The sequence below is a fragment of the Pithys albifrons genome, chromosome 15 (genome assembly GCF_047495875.1).
Source record: "Pithys albifrons albifrons isolate INPA30051 chromosome 15, PitAlb_v1, whole genome shotgun sequence".
Lineage (NCBI taxonomy): Eukaryota > Metazoa > Chordata > Aves > Passeriformes > Thamnophilidae > Pithys > Pithys albifrons.
In genome coordinates this window covers 13,290,401-13,307,744 of record NC_092472.1, presented here as the reverse complement: position 1 = coordinate 13,307,744, position 17,344 = coordinate 13,290,401, and the positions used below count along the sequence as shown (strand labels likewise).

Below are 17,344 nucleotides of genomic sequence, written 5' to 3'. Positions count from 1 at the left end.
TTCTGCTTGGTCCTGCAGTTTCTCTTGCATGTGCAGGAAACCTGTGATAGTGCCAAAGTGTTGCAAATATCCCTCTTACCTTTGTAAACAAGGCCAGATGCTGCTATCTGAGAACCACGAGACCACGTGCTGCAAGTGGTAGAGCCAACAGTGGTTCTCTGCAGTCCCTAGGAAGAGGTGGGAGCCCCAGTTGTGGAGACACCCACCCCTTTATGCTGGAAGATGTCCTTGTGATAACATCTCTTTTAAAGCTGTTGGAGAACTCCATCCCGTGCTCCCTTGGTTTCCCCCTCTGTGCATCCACACACCTCCAGCTGCTGCTGTGATTTGGTGGGAGGTAAAGCCATAAAACATTGCAAGTGTAGAGGAGGTGCAGTCTGTGTGCTGAGTCTGAACCTTGCTGGCTTTGTGAGCCTTGTGATGCCTTCAGCAAAATGTGAGCGTGCCAGGCAGTCAGTGCTATAAATCCCAGACTTTTCCGCTCATGTGTAGCTCTGCAGTGGCAAGCGTTTCCCATCTCAGTCTGGTATTAGCTCTAACACATGGCTGAGGCAGTGCTGGGAGCAGTTCCTTGGGAGGCAGGCAGAGCTGGAAGCTGGTAGTTGGTCTGTGGGGGTATCTGCACCTCTCTCTGCACACCAGGGGTGCTACTAAATCACTCTGTCGGGAGGCTGAGGCCCCTTCCCACCTGCCTGTGCTTCCCAACCCCTTTATAGTAAGGATGTGTTGCCCACCACTGCTGTCTTGCTGATGCAGAAATGAGTGCAGCACCCACAGTGGGCAGAGACCCTCAGAGTTTCTCTGTAAGTTCAGGGGGTTCTCAACAAGAAAAATTTTTGGCACCATCTGCGGCAGATGAGCTGCTGGTGGGAGGGGAATGGCTGTTGTCAGAGTGTGGGTCACATCTGGCCTGCAGGACTCATCCTGCAAATGTCTGGAGAAGCTGTGTTGTTGGTGGGCACAAAGCTCCCCAGCCGTGTCCTCTGTTGGCTTGGTAAGGCTCTGACTCCAAAATCATGGACAGCTGAGAAGTGCCACAGGATTGCCTCGGAATCCATGTGTTGCTGCTGGTGCTCTGTGGGTAAGGCCACCCTGGAAAGACTTGCTTGAGGCCTGAAGGAAGGACAAGGGACAGTGTTAGTATGCTGAATTTCTAATGTTGGCACGATGGGGATACACCTTTGGAGCTGTTCTGTTGGTTTCCTGGGTCTTCTTTCAGGCCAAGAAGGGGATTCTTGCAGCCACAGTGGGATCCTGGCAGGCTTGGCTGTGGCTGGCTGCCTGCTGGGTCTGTGTGAGGGGAGTTGCTTTGCAAGTTGGTGCTGTCCCACCGCTTCTTTCCTGTGTGTCAGTACCACAGGAGGGATTCTCCTGCCCACCTGGAAAGGCTGAAGAGCTCTGTCCAGGGCAAACAGCTCATCTCAGGCTGTTTTTCTCTGCCCAAACAGATGAGTGTGTCTGTACAAATAGTGAGTGATCAGAGGTCCTCCTGAGTGTCAGCTGTCTAACGTTTTGTCGCCTCAGTAGTTGTCATACCTGGGTGTCTGTTGGTTTCTTAGGAGATTAATGTGATACCTTGTCCTTGCTGTGTCACTTTGACTGGGGTGCTGTTCCCCCTCTCACTTACAACTTGCCAAGCCCCCCAGCTGCTCTGGGCAGGGCTCATTCACCGTTGCCCAAGCTGCACTTGCTCTTTCTCACTGAAAAATCTTGAAGGAACTTTGCCAAAGTGAGTATCCTGTTGTGTTGTTTATGGCCTATAGTCTTCACATGTGCCAAAACTGTCCTGTGGAGCCTGAGAGGGAGAGAGGATTGTTTGGAGACAGAATGGTGAAGTGGATCTTGGTGGACTGCGAGCACATGGCCGTTTGTCCCATATGGTACCCTCGAGCTCCTGCCAGGGCACTGGGGAAACTGGGGATACCAGTTTGGCACTTCCAGCCCCATCAGGACCTGCAGCACAGAGCATGCGCCTCTCCCTCAGCCTCTCCAGCACAAAGTCCGGGCTCTTGGCTTTGAAACTGCCCTTATCAGCAGTTGCTCAGGTGCCAGGCTGTGGGCTGGAGCAGTGCAGGGGCAGGCTGGCTCCTTTCTGTTGTCTTGGCTGCTGGGTAAGGAGTGGTGTGCTGTGTCAGGGATGGAGCATGTGCTGGAGCTGAGGATTCTGCATTCCTGCTGGGAGCCTGGGCTGCCCTCTGAGATTGTCCCAGCTAGTGCTTAAGTTCTCTGAGCCCTTGTCTCCATTGCACAGGAGTGGTACACCTGAAGCGGGCACTACAGCATCCTTACTATAGGTGCAGGTATTTCTGCAGGATAATGCCAGGTGTCTGCCCATCACTGTACATTTGTTCTCTCTTCATCCACCTTCTCTAAAATTCCATTACAAATTGCAATGGATGTAAGAAAAAATAGGCCAGCGGGTGTTTGTTTTAATTTTCAGGCCGAGCTCTGTTGTCCTGTGGCACGTGCCCCTCTTGGGGTGAATGAATGTTTAGCTGTGGATCTGCTGTCACTCTGGATGGCTTGTGCTGTCACTCTGTCTGGCCTTGTGCAGCTGCATTTCTCCTTTCAAGTACGAGGAGTTCACTCACCTGGATGCCCCTGAGCTTCCCTCCCCGAGGGCTGTACCACAGCCATCCGTGGGCTGGAGGTGTCTGCACAGCCTTGCCCTTGGTGTTTGTCAGCTGTGTTGGGGAGCGAGTGTCAAAAACCAGCAAGTGCTTTGGCTGTTCTGTGCCCATGGAAAGGGTTTGGCTGTGGTGCTGCTGTTGGGCCACTGTGGGTGCTCCCACCTGTGCCCTCAGTTGCTAAGGAATAATCTCCTCGTGGCTGGGCAGCCCCATGGCCGGGGAAACGATCAGGTTCTGGCTGCAGGCAGCAGATGAAAACTTGAGACCTGCTTTTTTGCTCCTGGCTGTGCCAGCATCTGTTCTGTTGCTGCAGGCAGAGCTGCTCCTTGCTTCCCTGCCCGCTGTCCCCTTGCCGGTCCCACACCAGTAAAGCCCTGGCTCCTGCTGCAGCTGTTTTGTCTGTCCCCTCACACAGAGAGGCCCTGTGTTTTGGGGGCTGGTCAGGCAGTGTTAGTGCAGCTGAAAACTACTGATTGCCAACAAATAAATGCAGAAGGAGGGTTGTGAAAGGTCCAGAGGTCTGAGACATCTGTCAGCAGTTTTTAAGGGCTCAACTATGAACCAGGGCACTATTGAGTGTTCCTTGCTGCTGAGCTCCTGTATGGGGTGAGCAGCATCTGCTGCCTCCCCGCTTCCCAGGTTGAGCAGCATCCACTGGCTCCCCACTCCCCAGGTTCATGCAGTGACAAAGGGCAGTTGGGTTTTTGTACAGAGGGTCTTTTCAGCTGAACGCCACAAGCAAGATGTGCTGTTGTCCCTAAAGGAAGGATTTCTTCTGAAGCCCAAGCATCTGGATGCTCAATGTGTTTTGGGTGTGCTGGGTTTGGTTTTTAAAACACTTGCGTTTGCTCATCTCTGCAAGGGAACATGAAGCGCAGTTTTGGGTTTGATGTCCAGGAGTTTAGACTCCAAAATCGCTGATGGGTTGGAGCTGGTGCCCTTGGTTAGGCTTGTGTGCCCTGGAGGGTGCCAGGCAGGCATGCACAGCTTTTGCTCACCATGATCTTGCTGGGCAGATGGTGTGTCTACTTCTCTGCCCATCAGCACTGTCACACCCTCTGTCTCCTACCTTGTTCTCCACGGTGAATTGCTGGATCTTGACTCACCCAGGCTGGCCAGAGCAGCCTCCCTTTTGCCTTCCCCCCTTCCTGCCTGGCTGCAGCCCTTTGCTTTGTGTTTTGTCTTTCGCAGCACTCTGCAAATGCTAATTAGTCTTCTCAGCACCTCAGCGAGATAAGGGATCCCTGTTCATATCTTGTAGATAAGGAAAGCAGCAGAACTTGTTTGAAACCATCTCCTCCCTCCCCCGCAAAGCTGATTGAGTCTGTGGCACACACCCCTGCAGCCTGTGCTCCTGCGTCCTCTTTCACTGCGGTTGTGAGGGCACTACTCTGACTAGTGCCCAAAAAATGCACGGGAACATCTATGGCTGAGAGGCTCCTGAGCTGAAGCAGCTGGAGGAAAAGGCTGGATGCCATTGCTGTGAGCCCTGGGCAGAAGTGCAGTTGGGAGCAGGCACATGGATGGGATATTCACGGGGAGAGAGGGAGCCCTGGTGTCCCCCAGCTTGGGAGATTGGTTCCTGATCAGTCTGCAGATCAAGTTCATGTATTTCCCTCTGTCATGCCAGTCATGTCAGTGCTGTTGTATCAGGCCGGAGTGTTCTGTACCTGTGGAATACCGGGCTGGCCGAGGGTACTGTAGTTCCTGATGCCTTTTGAAGCTGTATTTAGTTGGTGACATCTGTGGGCGTTGAGTGGAGGATTTTGGGGGCTGTTTTGGAAGCACTTGCTCTTTCTACACTAGCAGGAAAGTTCAAAAGCCTTGTGGCAAGCTTTGTGCAGTAGAGCTGGGATTCTCAATGAAGTGCATGTGGAATGAGGGACATGTGGGACTGCCACTGCTCGTGAAAGGAGGCAGTGCAGGTGGGTTGGGGAGGTCCTGGAGAAAAGGGGAGTATCCACGGACTCAGCTGAGAGCTTGGACTTTTCTGGAGTTGAAATCCCTATGCAGATGCCTTAGGAAGAGGAACTGGGGAAGAGGAGTGGATGTGGCTCCATCCTGCCATGTCTGACGCTGCCTTATTGACACTTCAAAGCCTCCAGCTCTGAGCAAGGCCGGGCCAGCAGGATGAATCACCAGTTTCAAGGGACCAGTTTTGATCATCTAGGCAAAGTTGTCCAGCCTTGCACAGGAGATCAAAGGCAGGTTTGAGTGGACCTGAGTAGGCTACTCAGGGTGTTTCCTGGGGCATCCCCGGATATCCTCCCACCCTCACCCTACCCCAGTCAGGGCTGCTTTGCTTTTAAACAAAGCCAGTGAGTCAGCAGAAAAGCTTGCTCCTGCCGGGTGTGTGGCACCTGGCCGTGGGATCTCCTCTCCCTGTGGAGCACCACTGTCCTGGAGGAGCCCCTCGTGCTTGGTCTGTGTCAGGCAGTGACGTGCTGCACTGTTGGACTGTGTGTGCCCTGTGTGAGCCTCATCAGAGACCTTCAGCCAAACCTGTGAGAGAAAACAAGCTGGATTTCTATTTCTGCCTGCAAGGAGGTAGTTGTGTGAGCAGGAGCCAAGATTGGTCATGGTGGGGTTAAGGTCTTGACTTCTGGTAAGGTCTGTGGTGGTGTGAACCCCAACAGTTGCACTGTGTGTTAAAACACCCCAGAGGCACTCCAGTGCCTAAATATTTTTGGCTGTCTCAGGATTTAGGCACTTCATGGAACTGGCTCCTTCTCTCCATAGGTTCCCTGTTGTGAACTTTGTCCCCTGCTGGGATGCTGGATTTCAAACCAGGAGACAGCAGTGCCTGTGTGCTGAAGGCTTGTGTGTTCCTCCATCAGAGCCCTCCTGTGCTCCCTGGGGAGGGCTGGCCTTGGTGGGCCTTGGCTGTTCAAGGGCATGTTTGCTTTGCTGCTTGTAACAGCTCAAGTTCTGCATGGTGCTTTGCAGAGCGAGCTGAGCTCCTTAAAACCCCTCCTCCTCGCCTGGCAAGCCAAGTCAGGAGAGCAGACCTAAGTCAGGGAATGCCTTCCTGCAGCAGGATGGGGTTAAAGGTCCAACTCTTGGCCGCCTGGACTGATTTTCTGATGTTGATGGGGCCCTTCTGAGACTCAGGTCCAAAGCTGGCTCTGTTTTCTCTTCACCTTTTCCTCTTAGCTCTCCTTTGCTGAAGGGGGAGCTATTTTGCTTCCTGCCTTCTTCCTCTCCAGAGCCAACACTCCCACAGCTTTCAGCTGAGTTTTAACAGTTTTGTTCTCCTTCTCTTGCAGAACTTACAACTCCAGCAAAAGTGGTGAGGGCTGCCAACCCGAGACAGCGAAAAGGAAGCAAGGTAAGGCTATTCCTGCTGTCACCCTCTCTGACCTCCAGCTTCTGGTGCAGTTGTCAGTGCTGCATGAGCATCTTGAAGGTCTGGAGAGCATACCCCTCTCTTGGCAAGCCTAGTTGTGGAGGGACTGATGTGCTGGCCTGGCTGCTTGCAAGAGTGTGGAGAACATCCTGATTCTCTATTTCTTCAGCATTTTAGTGGTGTTGCGCAATGCCTGATCTGGTTTTCTGCCCTCCTAGGCTGGTAAAAACCTTCTCACCTCCCCTCTTGCAGGGAGGCACTTGGAGCAGTCCTGGGTGTGGAAAACCTCTCCCCCCATTGCAGGGACACCCCATGTTCCTTGTGGGCTCAGCATGTGCCCTGCTTTGCAGTGCAGACAGGGCAGTGATAGTGGTGTGTCCATAGGTTCCTTCTTCTGTGTGCAGTCTGTTCCTCAGTGGCACATGGAGAGCCTGGGTAATTGATTTCAAACAAAGCGACTCCTTTGGAGGAACTGGGGCAATCTGTTCCAGGAGATCAGTGTGTGATAGTTATTGCTGAGGATGTTGCTTGCAGCTGAGGCACAGCAAGGGACATGGTTTGTTGGTGTTGGTTCCCACCAAAGAGTGAAGATGATTCTGAAGGTTGATAGACCTTTCCTTATCTGTTCCATTTTGGGGAGAGGAGGTCCCTGGGGGGATGGAAGGTCCTGTCTGTGAAACAGGCATGGCTCTGCACTGGAATTGACTTTCCCAGGCAACCTGCCTCCTGAGGAGAGGAGCATGGCACCTGAATGTAAAGATGTGATCTCCTGAGGGACTCAGTGACTCCAAATTAATCCAGAAATAAAAGTCCCACAAGAGCAACAAGGAGTTTCTGTGCCCAGACAAACTCAGTGTCCCAGCCCCGATTCCATCGGTTACCTGGGCAGCTGTTTGGATTCTTTCCTCTGTCCTGCAGGGTCTCTCTGAAACCTGGAAGAGGTAGAAATGATGGTAGTGGTCTGGTCATTTAATGAGCAGAGAAGTGACTGGTCCTTCCCCATGTGGGTATGGGGTTACTGGAATGAGGGAGATCCCATCACCTCCTTCAGTTTTCCCACCAATCCTACTGGACAATCTCTCAGTTTTGTTGTTGGCATGTGGTTGTAGTTGGGCAATTAAGTGGAGCTATGCTTGGCTGTGACCTGCCACTCGATGGAGGAGCTTCTTAATGGTAGTTGCTTCAGGTGCATTTAGGGTGCTGGAAGCTGAGTGCTTTCCCTGTTCAAGGGATGGTGCCTATGATGAGTGAGGCAGAATGGTTGGTGGGAAGCTGGGGGCTTACAGGACTGGTGGCAGCATCATTACAATCCCTGATAGACGTAGTTTTTTGGGATTAATTCAGAGACCCTACTTGGGTAGGGAAAGGGGCTGTGTATGTGCAGTTTGGTTGTCACTCAGGCCTCCTGGGGACAGCTGTTTGTGGGACAGTGGTGCATGAAAGGGCTTCTGGCTTTTCTGATGTAGGGAACAGTACGTGTATCTTGTGCACTAATGGTACCTTTCTCTTTGGATTCAAGGTCGGTGACTTCGGTGATGCCACAAATTGGCCAACACCTGGAGAAATAGCCCACAAGAGCGTCCAGGTGAGAATACAGAATCATGGTAATGAGCAGGGTAAGGCCCTTGCAGACCTCTCTGTTTCTCTGGAAGCACTGGCTGAGCAGGCCATTTGGGGTACTGAGTGTCAGTGTGGAGGCAGCCAGGAATAGCGTGCAGGGGATTTCCTTTTAGGGCTGCCCATGCATCCAACTGCCTCCCTCAGTGCTATTCTGGGAACCTGGAGCCCAGTCTAAACCCTGGGCTGGGTGAAACAGGTAAGGCAGTTCCCAGACCCCCACTCCTCAGGGCTGCTCAGGGTAGGAAGGGGCCTGGGCCAAAGTCAGGACTTCCCATAGGAGGAACTTAAAACATGCGAGAAAAGGGCTGATGTGCCCAAGGAGCTTGGCCCTTGCTCTCCTAAGGGACATGAGTGTCATTGAAACCTTTCTATTTTTGAGTGCTGCTCTGCCAGCTCATGGCTGTCTGTCACTCACGCTTTTGCCAGTCCGGTGCCTTACAGGACGCTTCTACCTAGGAGCACCAGACCTCCCTGGCAATCAGCAGTCAGTGGCCTCCCTGGCAATCAGTGTCTCAGCACATCTTGAGCATTTCCCAGCCTCTGTAGGGGCCCTTGCCCTGCTCAGCCATAAGCCCTTCCCCAGGAGCATGACAGCACTGGGAGGTAGAGAGCAGGGATGCCTCCAGCTTAGGGCTAGGTCTTCCTGTTCCTGCCTGGACAGCTGGGGTCTACCTTCAGCTCTTCATTTCTCCCACCTCTCACATCTTTCCTTCACTGATGTGTCGCCAGCAGCCGCACAAAACACCATCCCTTCGGAAACTGCCTGTCAAGAAAGACATGAAAGAGCAGGAGAAGGGGGATGGCAGCGATGGCAAAGAGAGCCTGAAAACCAAATCGGATGAGTCTGGGGAGGAGAAGAATGGCGACGATGACAACCAGAAGTCAGCCCAGAAAAAGAAAGGTGAGGCAAAACCTGGTAAGGGCAGTCCCTGGGCTCAGCCTGTCTCCCTATTCATAACCCAGGTGGAAGCATCCACTTCCTTCCTGAGGGCTGTGCTGCAGGACACGATCCCACTGTGGGAACAGCTGTGGTGAAAGGTGTTTGCAGGCTTCAAAGGGGCAAAGTGTCATTTTGGTGAGAGCAGGGCCCAAGTAGGGGTGTGACAGGAGTCTGCCCTCCCCGTGTGCTCCATGATGGCACAGAACAGCCCCTGACTGTGGGCTGTATCAGGTGTGGTTGAGACATGGGCTTGGTCTGCTCTGAGCTTGGGCAGGCAGAAAGGGGCAGAGGAAGGACCAGTGCTGTGGCAATTGCAACAGGCAAGTTCTTTGTCACATCCCTCCGTGCCCAAGAGTCCTGGTCAGTGCCTTTTTGCATCCAGCAAGGCCTGGAGGGATGTCCAAGGAGAGGGTCCTGTCTAAAAGGCTCTGCTGCTTTCTCTCGTTGTGTGGGGGCTGCATGGCAAGAGAGGGCTGCAGGGGAGGAAGCAGATGTTCTCTGAACCTGTGTCACACCCAAACCCTGTCCTTTTGCAGGCAACAAACACAAGTGGGTCCCTTTGCAGATAGACATGAAGTCAGAGGTGCCTAGGGACAAAACCGCCTCTCGGAACAACCGGCAAAACGAGCAGCACAGGCACCCCTCCAACAACCGCAGCGAGCTGAAAGGTGGGGGCTCAGCCTGGGGACCTGCTCCCTGCCCTGGCCAGGGGGCAGAGCAAGCCCTGATGCCCAATGGGCATGTTTCCTGTGTTCAGAGGGCTCTGGGTGCAGCGGGCTTGCTCCAGGGAGGTGCTTTCATCTCCTAACGCTTCTCCTGCCTCTGCTTCCCCATCTGCTGCAGGCTGGCACACAGACAACAAGCACGAGCGCAGCTGGCAGGACCACGACGAGACCTCCAGCGTGAAGAGCGAGGGAGGGGCCGTGCGAGGGACCTTCCGGGGCCGAGGCCGGGGTCGTGGCAGGGGCCGTGGCCGTGGCAGAGGAGGTGATCACTGTATGTGTGGTCTTGTGACAGCAGGGAGAGAACAGGGCATGCAGCAAGGTGCACAGCTCTGTGTCTGTGTGTGAGAGATCTGGGCCTGTAAAGTGGGCTGGCTGAGGAGGGCAGAGCACAGTAGGGATACAGGGAGGTATTGTGGCAGGTCATCCCAGCTGATAAGTTGAGCTGCTTTTAACAAAGCAAATAATTCTTACTAATATTTTAATAAAAGCCAGTGTGTTTCCACTGCTCAGGCCAAGGTCTTCTTCCTCTTTTCTGCCCCTTTCAGTACCTCTATGACCAGGAGTGGAGGTGTGTTGATACTCTGCATAGGCTTTATGTCATTTGGAGAGGGAAGCAGGAGTCATGTCATGGATAAGGAAGAGCATCTACCCTGGCATTTAACTGGGCAGTGTCTGTGCTATCCCTGACCTGCTTTCAGTACAGGGTCTTCATGTGTCAGCTGGGCTGCCCAGTTGCTTGTGATAAGAGGGATTCTGGCCTCTTCTATGCCAAGGGCAGAGACCATGAGGACAAAGGATGTGGGTGCCCCATTATGAGCTGTCATGAGGTTCTCAGGAACAGTGTGGAGGGAACTATTCGTGCAGGAGTTGGGCCCTGTCTGACAGATCCCAGGGACTCTGTGCTGACCCTTAACTGGTGTCCCACAGGGCACTTTGACTACCAGTATGGGTACCGGAAATTCGAAGGCTCGGATGGCTCCCGCACCCAGAAGTATGCCAGCAACATCACTTACTATTTCGACAACATCAGCAGTGCTGAGCTCTACAGCGTGGACCAGGAGCTGCTCAAAGACTACATCAAGCGACAGATGTGAGCACTAACTTGTCCTGTTCTGAGCATTGGGTGGTGGTGGAGACTGTATGGCCAATCTCATGGGAAGGGTTAGAACCAAGGTCTGTTGACACTGCTTTACTTACAGCACCAGCTTGCCTTACATCTGGAGTGCCCAGGCTTCTCCCTTCAGTAGCTTAACTCTGGGGGGTACAGCTCCTTAGGGTTGCCCAGAGGACGGTGACTTGGAGCTTCCTCTCACTGCCATGTTGTCCATACAGAGAATATTACTTCAGCGTGGACAACCTGGAGCGAGACTTCTTCCTGCGCCGCAAGATGGACTCGGATGGCTTCCTGCCCATCACCCTCATTGCCAGCTTCCACCGGGTGCAGGCGCTGACCACTGACATCAGCCTCATCGTCAAGGTGAGGGCGAGGAAAGCTGGACTTTCTTATTGTTCTGCGTCTCACCGCTCCTGTTTTCTGTGGATGAGTTAGCCCCTCAGTGTGCCAAGGCAGGGCCCTAAGTTAACCAAGTATCCCTTGGTTCCAGGCCCTGAAGGACAGCAAGGTGGTGGAAATCGTGGATGAGAAGATCAGGAGAAAAGAGCAGCCAGAAAAATGGGCTCTGCCTGGCCCTCCTATGGCAGACTACACCCAGACTGACTTCTCTCAGTTCATCAATTGTCCTGAGTTTGTACCCCGGCAAAGCTTCCAGAAGGAGACAGGTGAGCACTGGGGGAATGTAGGGGAAGGTATGTGATGCAGTGCTGGGACTGCAGCAGGACTGAGGCCCTGATAGTCAGGAGTGTTCCCCAGGGCAGGGCTCTGCCATTGGCTTTCTCTGTGGTGGTGGGAGCTGGAGTGGACTCTGTCCTTGGACCCTCAAAGTGCTGCTGTCTCCATACAGGAGGAAACAGAAGAGACTGAGTCTGTGGGTTTTCCTCTGGGGGTGCTGAAGCAATTAAGAGAGGGGCAGTCCTGCTTTAACTCTTGGCTTTGCCTGGAATTAATCTGAGTGCTGGGCACAGCAGAGGACACTTGGGAATCAATCTTTTCGTTACTGTGTGAGGAGATACTGGGCACAAATTGGGCAGCAGGTGTGGAGCTGCCAAGCAAGTGCTGGGGAAGGGTCTGCTGTCCTTCCTGGGCTGCTCCTGCTCTTGTCGGCCTATTCCATGGGGGGTGGCAGGACCCCAAGGCTGCACCTGAGAGCACAGCTGGAAGATCATCTCAGTCCTGTTGTAAGAGTTCCGGCAGGAGAAGATCAGTTCCCACTGGCTCCAGACTGTCTTGGGAAGGCTTCCCAGAGAGCAGTGGGAGCAGTTGCCTTAGGGCTTTGTGTGTTATGGAAACTGTCACCTGCCAAGCTTGGTGGCCACTACTGGCATTAACTGGAGATTCTCACTCCAGTACATGAGGGTACTGTGCAGATAAGCCTTGGCCACAGGATGCCAGCTAGTCCTGCTAGCTGTGCCGTGCTGCCAGAATGACTCCTCATTTGGTCAGGTAATTTGTAAGTACACAACCTCCCAGGCCCTGTCCCTCCCTCTAAAGCACCTTGTGGCTCTTGTTGGCTGTAGAGTCTGCTCCTGGCTCCCCACGTTCTGCCAGCCCTGTCCCCACCAAAACAGAGGAGGTCAGTAACCTGAAGACAATGCCCAAGGGCCTCTCCACAAGTCTGCCAGACCTGGATTCAGAGACATGGATTGAAGTGAAGAAGAGACCTCGGCCTTCCCCAGCCAGGCCCAAGGTAGGTGGTGGTGTGGGAGCTGTTGGAGTGGAGCTCTCCTGAGGATGAAAGTTGGGCAGCTGGCAGCCTCAGCTTTGGCTTGGAGTAGATTTAATTGTAGCATGAGAAAGCAGAGAAAACACTTAGAAAATAACAAGATGTGTTTTGAGAATTGCTAGCACAAAGTTTGAGAACTCCTAATGTAGAGATATTCGGTACTTATTAAGACTTTAGCTAAGGTGCATGAACAAAGACTTTTAACCAATTAAAAGTTATATATATGTGTGCGTGGATAGGAGACAGAGGCTATAAAGAGTTAAGGCTTCTGATAAGGGGGGCTCCTTAGGGCTCTTGGGCTCTTTGGGTTTTTAGGCCTCTGGGCTTGCTTACTTACTGCTTGTAGTTCAGTTGTTAATAAAGTTGTTACTTTGCTGGCAGTTGGAATTAGCCTCTTAATACAGACCACCACAGTCTCCCAGTTGTTGAGGTGACTGGAATTGTAAGTTGGCAGGCTTCAGATCAAATAGGGTCTATGACTCCCTTTGGAGCTGCTCCTCAGTGGTGTAAATAAGGTGTTCTTACACATTGGCAGCTTCTGGCTGGGGTAAAAAACATGGGGCAATAGCTGGGTCTCCTGTTGCTTGTTTCACTGTGTGGTCTTCACCCTGTGTCACCCTTGCCTCCCTATCTGTAGAAACCAGAGGAGTCAAAGACACCGCAGCAGCAAAAGCAAAAGGACCAAGATGAACCTGAGGAGCTCGACTTCCTCTTTGATGAGGAGATGGAGCAGATGGATGGCCGCAAGAACACCTTCACCGACTGGTCAGATGAAGATTCGGATTATGAGATTGATGACCGTGACGTGAACAAGATCCTCATCGTGACACAGACACCTCCTTACCTACGTCGGCATCCTGGTGGGGACCGGACTGGCAACCACACATCCAGGGCTAAAATGAGCTCAGAGCTGGCCAAGGTGATCAATGATGGGCTGTACTACTACGAGCAGGACCTGTGGACAGAGCAGTTCGAGCCTGAGTATTCACAGATCAAGGTGAGAACGGCTGATTCGATGAGGGGGAGTGTGTGTGGGCTGCAGGGAGCCTCATGTGCAGCAGGCTGGCTGGTTAGCCTGGGGTGAAAAGGGCAGTGCAGCAAGTTACAGCCCACTCACGGGGTAGAGCTAAACTGGGAGTAGTCCTCTTGCAGCATTTGGGATTCTTGGCTCCCAGCATTGTGCTCTGCCATAACCGGGGGTGAACACAGCTCTGTAGCAGTATGTGAGGCTGCAGCCAGGTAAACAATGCCAGTAATGTGGTAACATGTAGCATGTGTCCCACTGCTCCACTGTCTGCTGGGGTCTCGCCCAGCAGTTCCAGATCTTTGAGGGAAGATCCAGGTGTCTCTGCACTGTCCATAGTGCCCTGTTCTTCGCAGCGTAGTCTGTTGGAGACCACATGTATTGGGGATAGATTCATGCATGTCTGGGCTGCACTCGGCCTGTGCTCTTCTCCATTTTGGTGTCAGTTTGCATAGACATGGCCTTTTTATAGAAATCCCATCTGCTGCTTTGAAACATTTGAGTCCCAGCTTGGTGACTCTCTTGGTCAGCTGAGGACTTGCCTAGACTTGTTCAGTGACAGAAACTTTGGCTGTGAAGTGGGGTAACTTGGAGGTACAGCTGGGCTCAGTGCTTCCATGTCTGGTGCGTGGCCCATTGCTGAAGCAGTGCTGCTCTCTGGGGTGACCGAAGCTGTGGGGAGAGCAGGTGACAAGAGACAGTGTGTGCTGTGGGTATGGGTCCTTCAGATACACGGGAGTGTTGTGCCCCAATGCCAGCATGGCTGTGAGGATGTGGGGAGAGGGCTCTAGGGATACAAGACCGTAGCAGTGGCAGGGGTGTCCTGGCCAAGAACAGGTCACTGAGCGAGCTCACCTTGAGCCTTTCACTGCACCAACACAGAACTAGGTTGGTAAAAGCCTGAAAGAAGCAAGTGCTGGTCAGTGGAGCTGCCTTGGAGGATCCCTGGAAACTTGAAAGCAGCAAGTGGCTCATATCTGGGCTGTGCAGCACCCAGTTTTCTGTGCCACATCTTCCCTTCTACCCCTGTGCAGCTCTGGGCACCCAGGCCCTGTGGCTGCACTCAGGGCTCAGCACTGTGGCTGTTGCACAGGCAGAGCCATGGTTGTGATGGGGTGAGGGCAGAAGAGGGAATCGGTTGCTTCATCATCTTTCTCCTCCAATGCAGCAAGAGGTGGAGAACTTCAAGAAGGTGAATATGATCAGCAGGGAGCAGTTTGACACCCTGACCCCAGAGCCCCCTGTGGATCCAAACCAGGAAGTCCCTCCAGGCCCCCCCAGGTTCCAGCAAGGTAAGAGATGGGGCATGAATGGGTGGGACTGAATTTGTCCTTGTTCCATGTGCTGAGAGGTTCTTGGAGGTTGGGTAGCAGCTGAAGAGAAGGAATTGTGGCCACAGGCATGTGGTATTATCATTCCCAGAGTAACAGTGTTCTTCCTGATGAGTGTTCTGGGGCTCCAAAAGAGGAGGTGCAATAATAGGGGTGTGAAAAAGGCTTGGCAGACCTGGATGTAATTACCTCCTGTGATACTCCTCTTGGACCCTCTCTGAGTACATGGAAGGCAGCTGCCTGCCTGGGCTGTGTTTGCCTGTGTGTGGCACCCAATGCCATGTCTTTCTCTTGGGCATAGGTGATTTGTTGCTGCAGTTTGCCATTAGAAAGCAAAGATCCCTGGAAGTTGCATACTTGGGTCTGCTGCTAGGCTTTGGCCTTTCAGGCCGAGCTGGTCACATGCTGGATTTGAAATTGCTTGTGTGGGAGGGCTGGGATGTGCCCCTGCATTCCTGCCCCTGCTGCTTCCCATCTGCCAGATGGTAGTGATGCTCATGCTCAGAGCTCAGCCTGACCTTGGGTGGGGGGGTTTCTCCCTGCAGTACCTACAGATGCTTTGGCCAACAAGCTGTTTGGAGTCCCTGAGCCTTCCACCATCGCCCGGTCCTTGCCTACAACTGTACCAGAATCACCCAATTACCGCAACGCCAGGACCCCCCGGACCCCCCGCACGCCTCAGCTGAAGGACCCGACACAGACGCCCCGGTTCTACCCAGTGGTGAAAGAGGGCAGGACGATAGATGCTAAGGTGGGACCAGATGCTAAGGTGGGCTGTGGGATGGGAGCTGGGGCCTAGGGAGGAAGGGAACACATCCCTGATGCACCATGTCTTGCAGACTCCACGGAAAAGGAAGACGAGGCACAGTTCAAACCCTCCCATGGAGTGCCACGTTGGCTGGGTGATGGACTCTCGGGAGCACAGGCCACGAACTGCCTCCATCAGGTACCAGAGACACATGTGCAGGATCAGGGGGGAACCAGAAATGGGAAAGGGAATGTGTGTGGGAAGGAAGGGGAAAGGCGGCATCTGCTCTTGAAGAGGAGGTCTCCTCTTAGGTGACTGCAGAAAGGACTGGGACCAAACTTGCACCTCCTGGAAGGGCTTGGGGAAAATCTGAAGCCTTGGAGAACAGTGAGATGAGACTCTGTTAAAAACACTGGTTTCCTTCCCACGAGGCTACTTCATGGCTCTGGCCAGAAGCCCAGGGTAGACAGTCACAGGGAGTCTGTGGGACCAACAGACGGGTGCTGTGGGGTGGAGTGTGACCCCACTCTGCTGTTATCTGGGTGGTGCCAGGGAAGAGTATTGACAGCCATCTCTCTCATGCTCAGCTCCAGCCCCTCGGAGGGGACTCCGGCCGTCGGAAGCTACGGCTGCACCCCACAGTCCCTGCCCAAATTCCAGCATCCTTCACATGAGCTGCTCAAGGAGAATGGCTTCACACAACACGTCTACCACAAGTACCGTCGGCGCTGCCTTAATGGTAGGGACACCCCACTGAGGGGTGGAGCAGGGTGTCCCTGTTCCGCTGTGTTATGGGCAGGAGCAGCCAGAGGGCCATGGGCAGGGCCTTGCAGGACAGCCCTGCTGGCAGCTGATGTGTCCCCACGGTTTGTGGAGAGCATGGGCTGTGCTCAGGGTGTGCAGCACTGGGGCTGTGTGTTGTCACAGTGCCACAGGGCCCTCCTATACATGAGCCCCTGACTCCCATGGAGAGAATCTACCTGGTAATCATCCCCTTTTCCCAAAACAGAGCGGAAACGACTGGGCATTGGTCAGTCCCAGGAGATGAACACACTTTTCCGGTTCTGGTCCTTCTTCCTCCGAGATCACTTCAACAAGAAAATGTATGAAGAGTTCAAGCAACTGGCTGTGGAGGATGGGAAGGAGGGATACAGGTAGGAGGGGAGAAGCTGAGCAGCCTTTTGTGGGAGGGGAGTGAGGGAAGAAGGGTTTGGCTTTTTGCAGGGCTCACAGCAAATAAAGGCAGTACCGCTCTGCCTTGCTTGAATATGGGTCTGGGTCACCCTCAGTCACCTGCTGCTGGTACTCCCAGTGCTCTTGCCTTGAGAGCCTCTCTGCAATGTGTTCTGTGTATCAGTGTCTGAGCCTCACATGTTGCTCTGTTCCCAGGTACGGTCTGGAGTGCCTTTTCAGATACTACAGCTACGGGCTGGAGAAGAAATTCCGGCCAGACATATTTAAGGACTTCCAAGAAGAGACCATCAAGGATTACGAAGCTGGTAGGTTCCTCCTTTGGCCTCCCTTGGGATTGACAGTGATGTAGCCCAGCAGCATGGCTGCCCCTGGGCCTCTTTTCATCATTCTGGGCAAGCCACATAGTGCTGCACATTAATGTGTGCTGTGGTGATGGGATGGATTCTTGTTGCTCACTTCACAGGAGAGGGTCAGTGGATGCTCACGGTCATTGAGCCCTGTGGGATAGAGGAGGGCAATGGGAGGCTGTAACTCTCCCAAGGCATTCCTTTAGACACACCAGTTCATGCAGGATTTCTCAAGGCCCTGCCATGGCTGAGCCTTGCCACCACCAGGTCAGGTGAGCTTGGAGACATCCCAAGTCAAGGGGGCTTCCCAAGACTGTTGCAGTTGCTTCCCTCCAGGTTTTCATCTTGCCCTAGGTTGTGTCCACTGGAGGAGGGTCTGTAGGGAAGCCTGGAGGAAAGGTGTCTGCCATCTGGTTTGGTTTTTGTCCTGCTGACATTTGCATTGGTTTTCTATCCTTCCAGGGCAGCTCTATGGGCTGGAAAAGTTCTGGGCCTTCTTAAAATATTCCAAAGCCAAAAATCTGGACATTAACAGCAAACTACAAGAATACCTCAGCAAGTTCAAGCGCCTCGAGGACTTCCGAGTAGATGTGAGTAGA

General features: G+C 53.3%; 1 protein-coding gene across 4 annotated transcripts in view; it reads left to right on the top strand.

Moving 5' to 3' along the window:
• The window catches only part of LARP1 (La ribonucleoprotein 1, translational regulator), a 46,904-nt gene that overhangs the window by 23,429 nt on the left and 6,131 nt on the right, over positions 1 to 17,344 (top strand). For 3 of the 4 annotated variants that reach the window (XM_071569916.1, XM_071569918.1, XM_071569919.1), the window contains 17 exons: positions 5,897 to 5,958; positions 7,496 to 7,561; positions 8,326 to 8,497; positions 9,073 to 9,204; positions 9,380 to 9,523; positions 10,189 to 10,351; positions 10,594 to 10,738; positions 10,866 to 11,040; positions 11,896 to 12,065; positions 12,739 to 13,098; positions 14,294 to 14,417; positions 15,002 to 15,207; positions 15,296 to 15,402; positions 15,792 to 15,943; positions 16,214 to 16,358; positions 16,594 to 16,703; positions 17,208 to 17,335. In XM_071569916.1, the coding sequence (XP_071426017.1) occupies positions 5,897 to 5,958; positions 7,496 to 7,561; positions 8,326 to 8,497; positions 9,073 to 9,204; positions 9,380 to 9,523; positions 10,189 to 10,351; positions 10,594 to 10,738; positions 10,866 to 11,040; positions 11,896 to 12,065; positions 12,739 to 13,098; positions 14,294 to 14,417; positions 15,002 to 15,207; positions 15,296 to 15,402; positions 15,792 to 15,943; positions 16,214 to 16,358; positions 16,594 to 16,703; positions 17,208 to 17,335 (2,561 nt within the window). The remainder of the gene's footprint in view (positions 1 to 5,896; positions 5,959 to 7,495; positions 7,562 to 8,325; positions 8,498 to 9,072; positions 9,205 to 9,379; positions 9,524 to 10,188; positions 10,352 to 10,593; positions 10,739 to 10,865; positions 11,041 to 11,895; positions 12,066 to 12,738; positions 13,099 to 14,293; positions 14,418 to 15,001; positions 15,208 to 15,295; positions 15,403 to 15,791; positions 15,944 to 16,213; positions 16,359 to 16,593; positions 16,704 to 17,207; positions 17,336 to 17,344) is intronic. The other variant, XM_071569917.1, reaches the window with a different exon arrangement.